This window comes from Sminthopsis crassicaudata, chromosome 1 (assembly GCF_048593235.1).
Source record: "Sminthopsis crassicaudata isolate SCR6 chromosome 1, ASM4859323v1, whole genome shotgun sequence".
NCBI classification, from domain to species: domain Eukaryota; kingdom Metazoa; phylum Chordata; class Mammalia; order Dasyuromorphia; family Dasyuridae; genus Sminthopsis; species Sminthopsis crassicaudata.
This window is the reverse complement of record NC_133617.1, coordinates 438,945,489-438,965,688: the sequence shown is the minus strand read 5'-3', so window position 1 is coordinate 438,965,688 and position 20,200 is coordinate 438,945,489. Positions and strand designations below refer to the sequence as shown.

General features: G+C 36.7%; 1 protein-coding gene across 1 annotated transcript in view; it reads right to left on the bottom strand.

The window, feature by feature from the left end:
- Positions 1 to 5,504: 5,504 nt before the first annotated feature.
- Positions 5,505 to 20,200, bottom strand: part of SVEP1 (sushi, von Willebrand factor type A, EGF and pentraxin domain containing 1) — a 318,610-nt gene continuing 303,914 nt past the window's right edge. Inside the window, 3 exon segments of the mRNA XM_074280632.1 lie at positions 5,505 to 7,452; positions 9,935 to 10,028; positions 14,045 to 14,140. Coding sequence (XP_074136733.1) covers positions 7,422 to 7,452; positions 9,935 to 10,028; positions 14,045 to 14,140 — 221 coding nt within the window. The 3' untranslated portion in view covers positions 5,505 to 7,421.

The following is a 20,200-nucleotide window of genomic DNA, read 5'->3' as shown; positions in this document are numbered from 1 at the left end:
ATAAATTTTATGAATAGTAGTCTTGGAGCTCCAGTAGCAGATGTTTTAATTTTTTTTAAAAGAAAATAAAAAAGATTCTGCCTTATTCCAATCCTTTCCCTCCCCCAAGTCTTGGGCTATTGTTTATTGGAATGGCTAGTTGTTGATTGGAATTGTTGCTATAGGAATTTATAAGTAGGGGGAGGGGGCAGCTAGATGGTACAGTGGATAGAGCACCAGGCCTGAAGTCAGAAGGACGTGAGTTCAAATTCAGCCTCAGAAACTTAATACTTAGCTGTGTGATCCTGGGCAAAGTCACTTAACCCTAATTGATTCAGAAGAAAAAAAAAGGAATTTATAAGTGTCAGAAGGTCTGAGGGTGTGATTACCAAGTACAGAAAAGAATAAATGAAAAGTCTTCAGTCAAAAGGAAAATTCAGGTTTTTTCTCACCAAGTATAGGAGGTACAAGAAAGCAATCCTGATCTTGTACAGAAAATTCCATAAAATCTTGGCACTGTAGAATAGATATTCCTTCCCTTCCTCCTCTCCTCCTCCCTTCCTTCCTTCTTCATTTCCTCCCTTCTTTCCTTCCTTTCCTCCTTCCCTTCCTCCCTCCCTCCCTTTTTTCCTTCCTTTCCCTTTCCTTTTTTCCTCCCTCCCAAACCCTCCCTCTCTCTTTCTCTTCCTTCCTTCTTCCCTCTTTCTTTCTTCTCCCACATGCCCCTCCCTCTCCATCTTGTTTCTCTTTTCACATTCCTTCTTTTCTTCCTTCCTTCTATTGGGGGTTAAGTGATTTGCACAAGTAAGTGAATGGGCCTGGAACTGAACTCCTACACAATCCACTACCTCTCCCTATGCATCAATTTCTAATGGAATTTATGATTGGACTATACAAAATAAAAGATACACGAGGATATACTATAACATACTTAATATGTATGGGAATGTCTGCCATCTAGGGGAGGGGGTGAAGGGAAGGAGGGGAAAATTCGGAACAGAAGTGAGTGCAAAGGATAATGTTGTAAAAAATTACCCATGCATATGTACTGTCAAAAAATGTTATAATTATAAAATTAATAAAAAAAATTTTTTTAAAGAGAAAAAAAAAAAAAAAAAGAAAGAAAGAAAGATACATTCTTGAGACAGAATGCCCAAAGGCAGGCTCTCATGTAACCCAAACTATTGCTCACTGTTCTGTTGCTTTTGATTCACATCATCAAAGCTAGTTCCTGGAGTCTGTCTTACTTTTGGGAAATTATATTTTCTCTTGTCTGTACTGGGGTGCCTCAAAAGAAAAGCATTTCTAAACTGAAAACCAACCTGAACAAGATGGAGTGAAATCTCTCAGACAGCTGTGAAAATCAAGTAAGGCTTCACCAACCCCAAAGTTGGGATAGGCCTGAACCAACACCCATTAGGACTTACCTTCCCTTCCTGCTATTCTTCCATGACATCATCCATTTCTTACCTCAACTTAAATATTTGGATATGGAACTATGCTCTTATTGGCCAAAGTTCAGTTTTCTGGGGTAGTTCCCTTGTTTAGAATGAAAGACCTTCAGTCAATGAGGATGAGGGTCAGTGTTGGGAGGGGTTTTTGCCTTCGGGACTATTTAAACTGCTGAAAAGCAGTCTCTAAGGCGTCTCCTCCCTTCCATTGCTTGTTAGCCTGGAGTGAGGTCCACATCTTGTAAGAATTTATAATAAGCCTTCATTTTGCTCCTAGAGATATCTCCAGCTTTTTAAAAAATTATATGGTGGTCATTCACCTCTTTGAGCCACATAGTCTTATCCATATTGTGTACATCTGAGGATAGACTATTCTGGAAGCTTGGCAGAAAAATACAGGTTAAATTCCAATAAAAAGCTATAGCATTTATTTGTATTAATACTTGTTATCTATAAAATCTCTTTCATAAATTTAAATTCTGAGTTTCTAAATAAATCTTTCCACTGGAGCTCCTCCAACCTATCTCCCTAAGTAATACTCTCATCACACTCAGAAAACTGGAAAATGACATTTCATGGGTCTTCTAGCATTTCAGTGACATAAAGTCGTATGACTAGAGTCCCAGCTGAAGGCAGGATTCAATCACAAATCTTTGATCCATAAGTTCAAGTGCTATTTCTTATTTAAATCTTGATGGGTTAAGAGAAGATGGATATCTGTTTATATTGACTTCTAGAAGAAGCATAGCTGCCACTTAGCTCTTCCCAGTTGATGCTAGCAAAAAATCTATACTATTTCCCAGAGACTGAAAATTTTAAGCACTGAACACAACTTTAAACTATACCTAGTCCTATCCCCTCATTGTGTAGATGAAAAAACAGGTCCAGAAATGTAATAAGAATGATAAAAATAGTAAATAGCATTTATATACTATTTACCACTAGTCCTAAGAGCTTTACAAATATTATTTCATTTAACCTCATAACAATTCTGTGAGGTAGGTGTTATTATCCCCATTTTACAGTTGAGGAAACTGAGGCAAACAGAAGGCTTACCCAGGGTCATATATCTAGGAAATTCAGAGGCATGATTTACACTTAGCTTTTCCTAATTCCAGGTCTAGTGCTCATTTCAGTCTTGCTAGAAATAACTTGCTCCAAGATAAATACAGGATTAAGTGTCAGTTGTCTGCTCCCCCCTTTCAATGTTTTACTTCCCTTAAGCCTGGTTCTCTCTATATACACGCACATATACATATATACATGTATGCAATGGCTTTGGTCAAAGGACCTGGGTTCAAAATCTTGATTCTCAACTTTCTTTTATGACATGGGTCAAATAAACATTAGATTATAAGCTCTTTGAGGGTAGAGACTGTCTTTTATCTCTTTAAATATCCTCAGAATTTAGCACAGTGCCTGGAACATATTTTGTGCTTAATAAATAGTGGATTGATTGACTTAATTCTGTTTGACCTCAGTTTGCTCAATTGTAAATGAGGGGGCCAGCCTAGATGACCTCCGGGATTCATTCCAACTCTCTTTGTATGACTTATCCTAATTCAGAGAATTTACTCTTTATGATGCTCTAAACAGAACACAAAGCAATTGTTCTTGCTCCTAGGACCATGTATATATCTGAAAGGGACCTACTTCGATCTGTTGGGGTTAGTTCTCTGCTGGAAACAGCAGATATTGAAGAATGAAACATTGACCCGTCCTTAGAATCACAGAATCATAGAATGAGTCCTAGAGGTCATCAAGTTCCCTTCTTCCAAATAAGTGATTCTGATATCAGTAGCAATTGGTAAAGGGAATGGGAAAAGGGGGGAAGTAGGAGAAGAGAAGGTTAAAGGTAGCTAGACAATTTACTGAATCAGTACTCATAAAATAGTATAGATAAATCCATATTTACAGAGCTTTTTCTACTATTCCACCCATTATTAATAATACAATCTAACTTCTTCTCAACTGTAGGAGGCAGTTGGTATAAACATTTTTATTTCTATTTTGTAGAGGAGAAAAACTGAGGCTCAAAAAACTTAATCAAAGTTGTTCATTGTTTGTGTTGTAACTTCAAGACTCAATTTCCCAAATCAAGTTCTCTTTCTACTATATTGAACTTCTCTAGGCTGAGAATACTGTTAATTGTTTGAAATATAGAGGAAAAAGATTTAGAGTTGCAAGGAGTTTTGGGGCCTATCTGGTTCAATCTTCTCATTATACAAATGAAGAACCAAGGCCACAAATAGTGTGGACTTGTCCTCAGTCATGAAGTTATAAAAAGGTTGAAGTGGGATTTGAATTCAAAGCTTCTTCTTTTTACATAAGCACTATGCCATCTGTGCCATATTTGGTGCTGGAGTTAAAAGACTTCATTTCATATCCTATATCTTACACCAATTATTTGAATAACAATAAATGTCATTTTATGTATATTGGACTCAGTTTTCATTTCTGTAAAATGAAGGCATAAGACCAGATAATCTCTGAAGTCCCTTCAGTCCCTTCTACATCTATGATCTCATTTTCCTTGCCTTACCCTGACTAAAAAAGCTACATTAGAATAGGAATGATATATTTGAGTGCTATTGACAGATTTCTTTCATACAAAGTAAAATAGTAACTGTTATTTCAAGAATAGTGTACTCACAACCCCATATGGGGTCTCATAACTGAATATAGAGGGGATCATGAAATTATGATTTATTATCAGTGAATATTTGCTTTGTATACCTATTTTATATATCTATATACCCAGGGTCATGGAAAAAGTTTAAGAAATCCTGTAAGTAGGACAAGATAGTGAATAAAAATAGCAATCTAGTGTTTGACAAACCCAAAGATCCCAACTCTTGGGATAAGAATTCATTATTTGACAAAAACTGCTGGGAAAACTGGAAATTAGTATGGCACAAACTAGGCATTGACCCACACTTAACACCACATACTAAGATTAGATCAAAATGGGTCCATGATAGGCATAAAGAACGAAATCATAAATAAATTAGAGGAACATAGGATAGTTTACCTCTCAGACTTGTGGAGGAGAAAGGAATTTGTGACCAAAGAAGAACTAGAGATCATTATTGATCACAAAATAGAAAATTTTGATTACATCAAAATAAAAAGCTTTTGTACAAACAAAACTAATGCAAACAAGATTAGAAGGGAAGTAACAAATTGGGAAAACAAATTTACAGTTAAAGCTTCTGATAAAGGCCTCATTTCCAAAATATAAAGAGAATTGACTCTAATTTATAAGAAATCAAGCCATTTTCCAATTGATAAGTGGTCAAAGGATATGAACAGACAATTTACAGATGATGAAATTGAAACTTCCAAATCACTACTGATCAGAGAAATGCAAATTAAGACAACTCTGAGATACCACTACACACCTGTGGAATTGGCTAAGATGACAGGAAAAAATAATGATGAATGTTGGAGGGGATGTGGGAAAATTGGGACACTGATGCATTGTTGGTGGAGTTGTGAAAGAATCCAGCCATTCTGGAGAGCAATTTGGAATTATGCCCAAAAAGTTATCATACCCTTTGATCCAGCAGTGCTACTACTGGGCTTATATCTCAAAGAAATACTAAAGATGGGAAAGGGACTATATGTGCCAAAATGTTTGTGGCAGCCCTTTTTGTAGTGGCTAGAAACTGGAAAATGAACGGATGTCCATCAATTGGAGAATGGTTGGGTAAATTATGGTATATGAATGTTATGGAATATTATTGTTCTATAAGAAATGACCAACAGGAGGAATACAGAGAGACTTGGAGAGACTTACATCAACTGTTTCTGAGTGAAATGAGCAGAACCAGGAGAGCATTATACACTTCAACAACAATACTGTATGAGGATGTATTCTGATGGAAGTGGATGTCTTCAACACAGAGAAGATCTAATTCAGTTCCAATTAGTCAATGATGGACAGAATCAGCTACACCCAGAGAAGGAACACTGGGAAATGAGCGTAAACTGTTTGCATTTTTTGTTTTTCTTCCCAGGATATTTTTACCTTTCGAATCCAAATCTTTCTTTGCAACAACAACAACAACAAAATTCGGTTCTGCACATATATATTGTATCTAGGATATACTATAGCATATTTAATATGTATGGGAATGCCTGCCATCTAGGGGAGGGGGTGGAGGGAAGGAGGGGAAAATTCGGAACAGAAGGGAGTACAAGGGATAATGTTGTTAAAAATTACCTATGCATATGTGCTGTTAAAAAAATGTTATAATTATAAAATTAATTTTAAAAAATTAAAAAAAAAAAAGAAAAGAAATCCTGTAAGTCCAGTCAAATGCCAATGGGAACTTATGGGGCAGAAAATTTCTTAACTTTGCCAACTCAAATCATGTAATTGTTTTCTTCTTTATTTTCCCATTTCAAACCAATGGATATAGCACTTGGAATTTCTTAGCATCCAGAAATAGAATGCTGAACTATAAATGGCAAAGCCAGGTATTAAGTCATTAAGCATGGAAGAATAGAAAATTCTGGAGATGGTGAATCTTGTGAGGCTTCCAGAGAGACTAGAGAGAAACTGTAATGGTTTTTGTTTGAAGATGGATTGGTAACACTTTTATTTCCCTTCTCACTTCAGAGTTCCCTAACTGCACTGGAATAGCATAGGATCCTGTTTTTCTTTCATTTTCCTAACTGTTTTTGTCTTCTCTTTCATGCATTTCTTTTTCCTCTCTTTTTTAATTATTATAAAATGTGTTCCTAGGCCACTTTCAACTGCCTTTTCATTCATTGTCATCCCTAAATGTGAGAGGGTTGTTGTTGCTTTGTCTCTTTTTTGCTTTGTTGTTCTGGTGAGTGGGAGTTACAGTAGGGCATTTGTGTGTAATTATTACAGTGTTTATAGAAGTGAGATTGAAACTGGAGAAAAGAAAAGAGGCTCCTTCAAGAATTGTGCCCTTAGGCAGCCTGGCATGTAATGTATAGAGATCTGGCTTTGGAGTCAAGAAGATCTGGGCAAATCACAACATTCCAGTGTCCTATAGGATTCTAATACTATAAGTTTCTGAGAAAATACCCATGTATCTGATTGGTAGAGGAAGCCCTTGACCAGGAGCTCCCTACTGTGTTAAAATCACAGTTCTGGTAAAAGGAAACAAAAACCAAACAAAACCAATGCCCTTTGTGGCTCTTTATTTCCTAGGAGTTTCTTTCTTCTATGAACTTTGCCTTCTCTTTCTGTGTCTACTGTTTGGGGGGAGGGCAAAGTTAACCAAGCTTCTTTTATTTCCATGGCAACTAGCTATTTCTGCTGTCTATAGCATCTCATATAGGGGAAGAGTTTAAGGGAATTAGTCTAATCACTAAATATCTAGCCAAGTTAAGATGAAAAATTGTTTATAAACATTTCCAAGAAAATAATGCCACATTATATAGATGGGATGAACCAGAGTCTCTTCCTTCATTTTCATCTTCATAGAATATAGTGGCTACAAACTTAAATGGTGCTAGTAAATTGTGGGATACCTTACATGTTATTAATATAACCAGCTATCTAGCTATGGCTTGGCTTCTGGATTATGTAGTGGGTTCAGGAAGTCTATGGAATGGAAAGCCTGCATTATGCTGCTTGACAGCAAAATTTATATTTGGTAAACATATTTAAGAAGGAATTAAAAAATTGTGACCAAAATGTATACATGAAATTTCCCTAATAGATGGTAGAATATGTACATTTTATGTGGGCATAGCAGCATATATTTAATATACATTTTTGCATATGAAAATACAGGCATATTTTTAATGAAAAACTCAAGGGAAAAATATATATCACAAAATTAAAATAGTAAAAAATAAACAAGGACAACACAAATAATAAAATAATTTTCCAAATAAAGAAAAACCAGCACCATGTTGGATTTTTAATGTCCATGTTCCAGAATCCCCAGGCACTGGCCGGAAGAGATGATCTTGCCTTTTTGAGAGAGCTGCTTTCCTGTAGGATAGTTAGAAGGGATGAAACCCAGCTTTTCTTTTCCTGTGGAGAAAAGAAATAAATCCATATAAGTGAACTGCAATCTAAAGAAAAGACAGTCATGAGTGGAATTTAACCAAGGGTACAGGCAGTTTTAAGATGATGGATTCCTAACTCTTTACGAGTTCATTTATGGATTGGTTTTTATTGATAGTATTTGTTGAATACTTAGTCTGTAAAGGATTTTGTGGGATACAGAGAAATTCCAAAATAATATTTCTTCTTTTAATTTATTTAAAGTTTTGCAGATGAGATCAGCTTTACAGGATTGTAAAATCAGTGATGGCCCACTCACCTATGAAGTGTGATTTAGATAGTTGGTGTCAAATAGAAACTGACGCCTGGGGACTATATATTGACTTAGGAAACAATAAATAAACACTATCTGTGTGTTTATTTATATTTTCAATCTTGTTCAGGCAGCACTAGAGAGTTCTGCAGACAGCTAGGGGAAGTGGGCTGCAACTTAGATACGTCTTATTTGGGGAAGGTTAAGAATGCTAGGACTGAATTGTTACTAACACTGGAAATTAGGTCATTATTGAGTTATTTATTATGATAGGCAAAAATTTCACCCAACCATTGAGCTAGAAGAGATATTGAGATAATTTATAGGATCAAATAAGATAAAATCAAATATCAAATAATTATATATTATCAAATATATTACATATAATATATTATCAAACAAGATAATATACATTAAAAATGCTTTGAAAACCTTCAAGTACTATCACTATTTTCTATTTCAAAATTCTGCCCTCCTTTTTCCTTCTCCCATTCTCCACCTTTATTTTAATATGCCAAGATCTTAAGGCTTGAGGAGAAGTGACTTATCTGTCCAAGGTAAAGTGTAGCTCAACATTTGATGAAAACTAGAACCTAAGTTTCCAAATTCCAGAACAAATGACCTTTCTACATACCACATTTTGAAATGTAAGTGATCTATAGATATATATGATTTGAAGTCTCTGAAAAACAACCTTGTTAGTGCTATTGTTCTGAAAGTCAGTAGAAAGTTGAGTTATTGATGCATTAATTTAAATTCATTTAATCAGATTGCTTCCTTGGGAAGAGCAAAAAAAAACAAAAACAAAAAAAACTTCCCTGGTGTCAAGAATTAAAATTATAACACAATTCTAGTATAAAATGACTTCTTATTGCAAGGAGTTATGGATGTTTTGCTGTTTGAATCTTATCTCCTGGGTCATAACTACATACAATGAAAGCCTGATATAACATGGATTATTTATGTAATAGACATGGGGCTTTGATTTCCACCAGTAAGGAAAGTGTCCCATATAGGCTTTGGGATTTAGTTTATATCTTTACTATCTTGTCCCATTTTTCAAAGTCAGAAATAAAAAGAAGGCTTTACTTTTTCACTAAACTGAACCAATTGTGAATTGAACTTCACTATTAATGAGAATGGTAGACACTATTGAAGTTAAAGCTAGCTAGCTTCTTCCCTTTCCTTCATTCAATACTTTTTTTTTCCTGCCTCCACTCCCTCTTTTCCTCTTCTTTCATTCTCTCCTCTTTCTCTTCCTTTTATTGCTCTTACTCTCCAGTGTGACCATGTGCAAGTCACCAATTCTGAGCCTCATTTTTTTCCTTTCTGTAAAATGGGAGCATCCTACCCATCACCGTATTGCTTTAAAGAAAACATTTTATAATCTGTCAAGCACTATAAAAACCTGAATGAGTTCTTCTTATCCTCACATTAAAAAAAAAGTTTTGATCTAACTTTACAATAAAGAACTTTCATGTTAAATGATGATGACCTTTCACTAAAAAAAAATTTTTTTATAAGGAAGCCTTATGGAAAATTATGTTTCTGCTTCCAAACACTCTTCTCCCAAAGAATTGAAGAAAAAAGTAATCAGAGCCAGAGAATTTTGAGTTATCTGTAGCTTTTTTCTTTCTGATATAAGAAATATTGAACTTATTACAAAGGGGAAGCTAGTTCTAAATTCTTGCCACAGCTCCTTCCCTTGATGCCAACTTGCCTTTCTAGTCAATTTCCATCTCTTTTCTTTCCAGCTCGCTAAGGTGAGATGTACACCTAATTCCTTCTTTCCAAAGATCAGAATTTTTCTCTCCTTTATGATTTCAACAACATTACAACATAATTACCCTGTTACTTCCCTGTCCTTCCTCTCCTGTTTTTCTTTTATCTTTAATTCTTTTGGGATTCATATATTCATCTTCTCCTCTGACTTTCTTTTTAAATTCTTCTCAATTTCTCATGAGTAACTCTCATATCTAGACTGACCACCTCTAGGTATGATATTTCCCCCCATTCCAAGCATTTCTCTTTGCTCCCATTCTTTCCCTCTAGCATCTCCTGGCTTTTGTCATTAACATGTGCAAGCCAATGTTCTTATACTGAAGTTGTGACTGCTAGATTTTTCATTCGACCACATGTGGAATGGCTTTGATTAATGGTAACCCTCAAGCAAATGTCACTGTCTGTTTGACTTACCTTGAACAATCATGTCCAGTCCAAGTAGAGAGACAATGGCATCGATTTGGTCTGATGCATTTCCCACCATTTAGGCAGGGAGACTGACAAATAGCTATATTAAAAAAAAAACAAAAACAAAAACAAAAAAAAAACATGTGTACTTAGTGGATATGTATTTTTTTCACTATTTTTATTTGGCATTTTATTTTTTCTCAGTTACATGTGAAAATAATTTTTAAAATTCATTCTTAAATTTTGAGTTCCAAATTCTCTCCTTCCCCCTCTTTCCCATCCACTGAGGAAATAAGCAATTTGATGTGCATATATATGTGAATCATGCAAAACATTTATTAATTAATTTATTAACATTTATTAATAATGTTATTAAAACATAGACCAAAGGAAAAAAACCTAAGTTTAAAAAAAATACACTTCAATTTGCATTTGGACTTCATCAATTCTTTCTCTGGGGATGAATAGTATTTTTTACCATATGTCTTTTAGAGTTGTTATACTGAGAATAACTAAAACATTCACAGTTGATCATCTTACAATATTGTGATTACTCTGTACAATATTCTCCTGGTTCTACTCATTTCATTTTGTATCAATTCATTTAAGTCCTTCTCGGTGTTTCTGAGAACATTCTGTTCCTCATTTCTTAAAGATCAATAGTATTCTATCACAGTCATATACCACAACTTGTTCAGCCATCCCCCTATTGATGGGCATCCCCTCAATTTCCAATTCTTTGCCACCTGAAAAGAGAAACTATAAATATATTTTTTAATACATAGGTTCTCTTCTTTTTTTGTTTTTTATCTCTTTAGACATAGAGATCTAGCAATAGTTTTACTGGGTCAAAGAGTAATGCATAAATCTTTTGAAGACCTTATCATTCAACTGAACAATCCCTTGTAAACATATCCCAAATCTAATTACCTTATCTAAAGGCCTTTTCTCAATCCTGGTCCTTCTTGGCTTTTCTGAAGCATGCTATAATTGATCATTTTCTCTCTTGTGGATAGTCTCTCTGCTGAATGTTTTTGTGTTCTCTCCTAGTCCTCCCTGTACTTGTCTGTCCACTCCGTAGTCTCCTTTGTTGGAACTTCTAAGTACATTAACCATAGGTATTCCTCCAAGGCTCTCTTAGGGCCTCTCTTCTCTTTCCTTCTCTATACTAGGAGCCTTAACTTTTGTGTGTGTGTGACAAAGAGAAAAAGATATGGATCCCATTGGCTGTCTGCTGAACCTTATGAATTCCTTCTCATACTAATGTTTTTAGATGTACAAAATAAAATATCTAGGATTACAAATGAAACAAATTACTTTCAAATACAATTATCAAAATGTAAAAAGCAAAGCCCATGAATGCCATGGTAAGAACCTCTGCTTTGTATTTTTACATGATAACATCAAGTTGTCAAAAGTTCAATATTTATCCCTTGGCAGATGATTCCCAGATCTATATTTATCTAGCCTAGCCTGGTCCCTCTCCTCAGTTCCAATCTCACATCAACAAGTATCTTTTGGATAATTTCAACTGGATGTTTGGTAGGCATCTCAAATTCAAATATCCAAAACAGAACTCATCATCTTTTCCATCAGGTCCTCTCCCCTCTTCAACTTTCTTATTATTTTTTATTATTATTTTTATTGTCCAGGGCTCTAAATAAGTCACATCCACAACTTCTATGTCATTCTTGAATCTTTACTTTTACTTATAGTATATACTCAATTTGTTGCCAAATCTTATCACTTTTATGACAACTTTTACATATGTACCCCTTCTCTCCACTCAGCCACCATTTGTATCATTTTTTGTCTGGACTATTATAATAGCTTTTTAGTAGAGCTCCTTGATTCAAGCCTTTGTTCATTTTAATCCATTCTCGGGACTGCCAAAATGATTTTCCGAAAGTGAAGCTCTGCCATTTACATACTCCAGACCACTTCGCCAAAATTGTTCTTTACAAAAACTTTATGAAATAGGTAATAAAGTTATATTTAAGCCATTTTACAAATAAGCAAACTGATCTCCTAAGAAATGAATTGATTTCTCTATAATCTATACGACATGGTAGATTCAAGACTTGAATTGTATTCTGTCATGTAACTTTAAGTCTAGTGCTTGCAGACTAAAAATAGGATGGAAAATCAGAAATTTCCAAATCTGAGAGAAATTTGCCCTTGGCAATATATGGACAAGTTTTTTCCTCAGTGATAACAAAGCTCAGCATAATGGTAGCAGTTAAACAGATAATATCTGCAATTTATTAAAAGGGAAATTTCCCAGCAAAGCAGGTTTTAAGACAGTAAATGAAAGAATGAATAAATGGATAAAATGTGATGATGAGATATTAAGATGTTAAGAAAATATGGCATGACTACAGGTATATGTATGTATTCCCAGATTCTGGAAAGGAATCAGATTTAATGACAAAACAAAACCAACCAAACAAAAAAAACTTGGGGATAGGAAAGATACACTTATTCTATTTTTTGAGAGCACTTTTATGTTACAGGTAATCAGGGACTTAAAATTTGAATAGGGAGTGGAAAATTAGTAAGGCATCATCTCTTTACTCTTTATTGTCTGCCCTCCTTCTCTATGAATCTTTCAAATATGACATTTTAGAAATTAAGTTAGCAGGCTACTTTGTACTTTTTGTATATTTGTATATTGTACAAGTATATTGTAAATATATATTTGTAACCATGAGGTCTTAGCAATATTGATAAAACCACTTGCTGAAACCACTTCTTGTCTCCCATGTGCCATCTTAACTGTTTCAGTCAGGCCTCACTGGTTGAGAATGTGCTGCTAGTCTGTTATATGTTCCAAGACCATGAGGTGAGAGGGACTTTAGAAGTCATTCAATTCAACTCCATTTTATAGATAAGTTCTGAAGCACAGAAAACTAAGTGATTTGCTCAAGTCACATGAGTAGTGGTAAGCAGCAGAGCTGGGACGCAAGGCTGGTTGTTCTCATTCCAAATCCCAGGATCCTTTTCGGTACTACCATGTGCCAGGCAGCTGCAGATTGGTATGAAAACTGTCACCATGAAAAATCAGAGCTTTCAAAGAAAGCCTTTTCTTTGTTTAAAAAAAAAAAATCATTGAAACTAGTATTTTTTTTCCTACATAAAGCTAGAAAAATGGCCATGCTGTCTTTCTATGATATTACCTACTGTTCACAAGCACAGAATTGTAGTGTAGGTAGTAAGAAGAAAGAGGCAGAAACTGAAGGGAACCTCCCTCCCCCCCTCAACAAACCATTAATCAAAGCTTCAATTCAAACAGAAAATATAATCTGAAAAAAGGCTGAGGAAGATAAATATTTAAAAATCTGTAGAGGGAGACATTTTGTCCCTTTGCGGAGAGAGACGTGGATGTAGTTCTAAAAGAGAACCAATTTGCTGAGAGAGTGAAGGGCTTTCTGCCAAATCTAGTTTTGCTCTCATTTCACAATCAAAAGCCACACTCATTATGGATGTCACACTGAATTATAGAACTTTTTCAAATCTTGTAACAAAAATTGAGATTTTTTATTGCTCCCTTACAAGATCTTTTGAAAATTTAGCCTTCAATAAATACCAACATTGAAGTTTTTAATGCATTCTTTATACTTGGCTAGATGCTATGAGAGATACAAAATTGCTTCTATTTACATGGCTTAGGTCATTTAAAATCAAATATTCTTCCTTTTGGAAATTCCCTGCAATTCTTTGGGAAAAATGCCAAGACTGGATCCAAATAAAGGATCATAAGTAGGTAAATAGAAAGGGCTGGAATTATTCATGTCTAGTTGGTAATAATTTGTTCCATATGCCCCCACTCCAGGCACTAAAGTTCATGAATGTAGGAAGGATGTCTTTTTGATCTTCAAATCTCACCTAGCATAAACATGGCATCATAGTTCTATGTAACAAGGAAGTATGTAATAAAAGTCTATTGAATTGACTGAATTCCTGCTAATGGCTGCTACATCTCAATGACTTCTAGATATCCAAGTCTAAGTATTGTTAATCTGTGTACATTTAGCCTTCAAAGAGAAGAACTAAGGAACTCAAAATACAGTGGATTAAATTCTTTACAACTTTTGTAAGCTGCCAAAGGAAACCTACCTGTATGACAGCGGGAACCTGTCCACCCAGCTGAGCATTCACACTGATATGGTGCCACACAGCGGCCACCATTCAGACAGGGAAGAATACAAATTGCTGAAAAAAGCAGAAAAAGACAAGATTTTAAAAATACACACCATGAATAAATGATAATTATTTCTAAGGGGAGTATATCAAATTATACTCTAATAGAAAACCACAACTGCACATTTTCCATATTATAAAAAGTCATTATGTATAAGAAACCTTATCATCAAAACTAATTTGGAACCAGGACATGAAGTAACTCACTCTTCCTGAATAGAGTCTCCTGTTTTATTTTTTGAGTATTGTCAAAACAATAAGTTATACTTCATTAAGGTTTAAGAATTTTGTTCTCCATAATCCTGAGGAACATTCACATTAAACAGTATTATAGATTTTATAGATTTAGATATGAAAGAATATTCAAACTTAATCTAATCAATTAACAAATGAGTGACCAATATGTTTGCAGATTTTAGGTATTGTAATTAGTCATTGATTTTTTTCAGATAAGGAAACAGAGTCCAAGAGTTTAAGTTACTTGCTCAGAGTTCATGTAGATAGTAAGAGACAGAGCCTGGATTTATTCCTTGGATTTAAATTTAGCATTTTTGGTGGAGTTAATGTGGGCAAAGCAACATGAAATCTATCCGTGGACCCTTTGGAGGCTATGTGGACTATAGGTTAAGAGCTCCTGGTCTAGAGGATTGAGTTTGAATGACTGGAGCAGTAGAACATAGCATATGGACAGGTGGGTTCTCTCCATACCCATGCTCCTATTTCTCTTTTGGGTTTCATGTGGCATCTATAACATGAATGAATGGTTGACCCCTATTCATGTGTGTGTGTGCGCATGTGTGTATGTATGCGTGCGTGCATGTGTGTGCTGACTTCACAGACACAGGGATGAAGACTGACACATTCCTATTATCCTTCCACAAGTAGCAGAATAACATGAATAACATTCATACAGATAATATAGTATCCAAATAAGCTTATTGTAAGGGCCCTTTAAATGGGCGGACACAGCGCATCGGGAGATTGAGGCCCAGAAGTAATTTCTGTGGATATTAGGACTGCCCTTGGGTGGGATCCTGGCCATATTGAGATAGCTTCGTAATGGGTGACTCTCTCGCTGATTGGCTGTGTGTGTGACCTCACAGGCCCTATGTAAGCCCACTGTAGGCAGCAACCGCCCTCTTTAACCTCATGCTGTTCACCCTGGCTCCCTAGCCTGGGTGGCCAAGCCAAGATGGGTAGCCAAAAGAGGTAAGGGTTTTGGTAGTGAACACATGGGTCTTCTGACCAGGTGTTCACTAGGGAACCAACAAGTCAGGGCATCAGTCAGGGCATTATGTGAGTAGGTATAATAAAGGCTTTTAAGATTACATGTGGTTGTTCTTGAGTGCGCTACCGGTTACTAAGCTATAGATTCAAGAGATTGTGGCCAGAGACCTTAGAAGGCCTCAGAGGAGGCGAGCCGGGTAGAGTTCACACTGCAGAGGACAGTGGTCAAAGGTACTCTGGTGGGTCTAGGGCAGACTAGTAATTGTAACTGCCAGGAGAGCACGTTACAAATGGAGCTCAACGTGGACGCATCAGAAATTATCAGGTTTTGAAAATATTTAATATTCAGAATTAAGATTCTGAAAGATCCGGTAGAAACGCCACTTAAGAGGGAAGACAGAGAAGCAATATGGACCCAGGTAAATCTGGGATCAGACTCAAGGACACAGCTGAACATAATGCTTATTATATCAAGAGGTTAAAGAGCCAGATGGAAGATCTTTTAACAAAGATCACCACTGAAGAACAGCAGGAAGCTTGTAATCAAGCTCCGAGAAGGCTATCCCCACACCCATTAAATATAGCTCGGAGAGGGAGCAACCTAGAGCTAGTGCGTATGTATGACAGTATAGAGTATAAAATGCCACAGCAAGAGTTGCTGGAATTGCAGGTTAAACTACAGATGGAGATAGAGAAAGAAGAAAAAGCTAGGTTACTACAGATAGAACAGGAAGAGTTCAAACCAGTGGCTGAAACTAAGGAAGGAAATAAACGAACCACATGGATTTCAGTTGTAGAAATTCTTCTTAGCATTTTGTTGGTTTACCTCCTGCATTGTTGTTTTAAGGAATTTATCCATTACTCTTCCATTGAGAAGAAGTTTAGTTCTTTTTATGTGCAAAGCTCAGGTTTGATTTTGAATCAGCCTTTGGGGGATTTTCCAATTCTTCTTCCCTCTGCCTCACCTTCTTGGGCCAAGGGAGAAGGGGGAGGAGGAAAAGGAAGGGCGATAATACTATCAGCACTGCCCATTAATCCATTCAAAACTCCTGTGTCTTCATTTCAAAGGACAGGAGTAGGCTTTATGCCCCAAGGCAAAAAGGAATTGTGGGGTATTGAGTATAATCGGAAAAGTTTTAAAAATACAGTTCAGTTAATATCTAAGAAACCTTACAGGGATAAGGCCTTGCAGTTAGAGAGAGTGGAGTTTTATACTTGTAAAACTGCTAGGATCATCTTTGGAGAGTTGGAACTCCTCTTTTCTTACCTCGTGGATTTTCCACTTCCACAGGTGAGCTTGATTTCCCAACCCCCTACGGGTACTTATAAAACAGTGTTTATGTTTAGAATGGGTTGGAAAATTGCTGTTTTAATCACTAGAATAAATAGACAGTGTGTGATCTTTGACCCAGGAGGAAAAGTAATATCAGATTTATTGATTCACACTCCTGGAGTACAATTCGGTATCAGAAATTCAAACTTTGATTTTTAGGCAAAAGAATTCAGGGATATAGCCGAGTGTTCTTTTTTCATAAAGTCATTACTGCACAGACTATCCCCAAGATCTTCTCTTCTAAACAAGAGAAGGGAATTTTGGGATATGTGATTGCTTACAATTTTTAAATTTTGATTTTACATTTTTAAACATTTTTGATTTTACATTTTAAAGTTATTTTGGTTTTACACTTTTGAATTCTTTGCCTTTTACCTTAGCAATGCACTTCGGGCATACATAGAAAGTGCAGCTAAGTGACAAACTGACTGACTTTTGTCTGACTTTTGATCTTTTTGACAACAACTTTGTTTCCACTGTGATGTGGAAAGGCCTGGATGGCATTTGGAAAGGCCCAAGTTGGGCCCTGGGTACATTCCTTCCTAGGTGCAGATTCAGCAGTAGAGTTCATCCCCACCAGAGACATTTGTAACCTGGGGATCCAAGAGAAGGACCAGACAACAGTCCAGAGGGACCAGCCAGATGTCCGCAGCCCTTCAGACGCTGATGACAGCAACGTCCCTCCTGACCGTGACACCAGAGACACCAGACACAGTTCCAGTGTTGCAGCTGAAATGGACTGTTTTGGGTGATACGCAATATAAAGACTGTAAATGGACAATGGGCCTGCTTGCTTCTCCCGTGGCCACTTGCCATATGGTGGCCTGGGGAGAGGCTTTGCCCTATGCTTTCTATTGAAGGACTATGCTTTTAAATTAGTGGGTGAAAAACCAACACACCCACCTGCCCTTGTTATTGAGACAATGTTACTGGACATGACTTTGCTTATGTGCACCTGTGAAACTAGAATTGTTCTAGAATTGTGAAAAGTGCAATAGAGAATTGTGATAAGCTAGAATTGCTCTAGAATTGTGAAAAGTGTAATAGAGAATGGTGAGAAACTAGAATTGCTCTAGGATTGTGACAAGTGCAATTGAGAATTGTGATAAGCTAGAATTGTTCTAGGATTGTGAAAAGTGCAACAGAAAATTGTAAGAAACTAGAATTGGTCTAGAACTGTGATAAATGTAACTAGAATTGTGACAACCTACCTACTGATATTTGTTAACTAGAATTGTGATGTTTTACCTTGTTGACTTCCCACCTCAGTGTTGACATCCTACCTCATTGGCATGCAACCTCTTTGGCTTATTATCTCGAGTATGACTTTGATGAATGGGTTGAACATTTGGGCCACTGTTGAGCCTGGTTCTCATTGTCATACTTCTGTTTACTATTCTGCTGCTTTGTACCTCCTTGGGCATAACACTGTCATCTCATGGATCAAGTGAACTATAGCTGGTGCTAAAAGTTTAGCTTGGTGAGATGTGCGGTTCCCGCAAAACAAGAGAAAGGGAATTGTAAGGGCCCTTTAAATGGGCGGACACAGTGCATCGGGAGATTGAGGCCCAGAAGTAATTTCTGTGGATATTAGGACTGCCCTTGGGCGGGATCCTGGCCATATTGAGATAGTTTCGTAATGGGTGACTCTCTCGCTGATTGGCTGTGTGTGTGACCTCACAGGCCCTATGTAAGCCCACTGCAGGCAGCAACCGCCCTCTTTAACCTCATGCTGTTCACCCTGGCTCCCTAGCCTGGGTGGCCAAGCCAAGATGGGTAGCCAAAAGAGGTAAGGGTTTTGGTAGTGAACACATGGGTCTTCTGACCAGGTGTTCACTAGGGAACCAACAAGTCAGGGCATCAGTCAGGGCATTATGTGAGTAGGTATAATAAAGGCTTTTAAGATTACACGTGGTTGTTCTTGAGTGCGCTACCGGTTATTAAGCTATAGATTCAAGAGATTGTGGCCAGAGACCTTAGAAGGCCTCAGAGGAGGCGAGCCGGGTAGAGTTCACACTGCAGAGGACAGTGGTCAAAGGTACTCTGGTGGGTCTAGGGCAGACTAGTAATTGTAACTGCCAGGAGAGCACGTTACAGCTTATGAAGGGTGGAGGGATTCAGGGATCATACTTATAACAGCTATATTCTGGTAATTAGAATAAAAGTTGAATTCAGAGTTTACATATTTTGGAATGTCAATAGAATAATCAAATGGATCCTTATGCCTTTTGAACACTCCAAATGTTTATTTATTAGTAGGATAGAATTTCTAGGCACTAAACAGAGGTCTGCCTTGAGTTTCCTTGAGATTTAGTCTATAGAAGCTTTTACAGTCATATCTAACTCTTTATGACCCATTTGAGGTTTTCTTCGTAGAGATACTGGAGGAATTTGCCATTTCCTTCTCCAGGTCATTTTATAGATGAGGAAACTGAGGCAAAAGGCCTCACAATCCTGAGGCACAGGATTTCTTTGTACCTAGAATATTTAAAACAATAACCAAGAAACTTTATATTTTATATTCCTAGTATTTGGCTGTGATTCTTTTTTTTTTCTCTACCATGTCTGCCTACTCAGAGATATGCATCTGTATATAGGTATCTAACTGAGCCTGGCTGCTTCCTGAGATGCTAACCCAGGTGTGTACTAATGCCTTTTCTTCTTCTGTGAGATGGACCGTGTAACATGCCCTCCTGGCAGTTACTATTACCAGTCTGTCCTAGGCCCAACGGAGTACCTTTGACCACTGACCTTTGCAGTGTCAACTCTACCCGGCTCGCCTCCTCTGAGGCCTTCAAAGGTCTCTGGACACGATCTCTCGAATCTATAGTTTAATAACCGATAACACGCTCAAGAACAGCCACGTGTAAACTTAAAAGCCTTTATTATACCTACTCACATAATGCCCTGACTTAATGCCCTGACTTGTCAGCTCCCTAGTGAACATCTGGTCTGAAGACCCACGAGTTCACTACCAAACTCCTTACCTCTCTTGGCTATCCATCAGCAGACCGGACTAAATTAGACAATTTGGTTTTGCAAAAGACCTTGGCTCTCTGAATATATATTATATTTTAGTAAATCTCAGAGAGTTGTTTTGATGTTTGAAATGTAAACATTTTTTCATTTGTAGGTATGAATGTTTATAAAAGTGGTAAAAACATTCTTAGAAATTTCTAGACCTTCCCTTACCACGCAGTCTCTCTCTGTATGTCTTCAGAAATTGAACATAGTAAGCCAGCTATCTTTTCCTTTTAATCTGTTCAGAACTACAACTTAAGTCAAGTTGGCAGATCACAATGCCATGAGTATAAAACTGGTTTCCCAGGATGAAGGGCTTTGTTAAACACTGCTAAGAAAATGAGCTTTGGCATTTTCACTAGTCAGGCTGTTTAAAGATCTTGAAAACTCACTGTCCATACAGGTCTTATGCAGAAACTATAGCTAGAGATACAGAAATAACAACAGATAAACAAAAATGAGATTAGAGAGATGTTTGCAAAAATGATGCA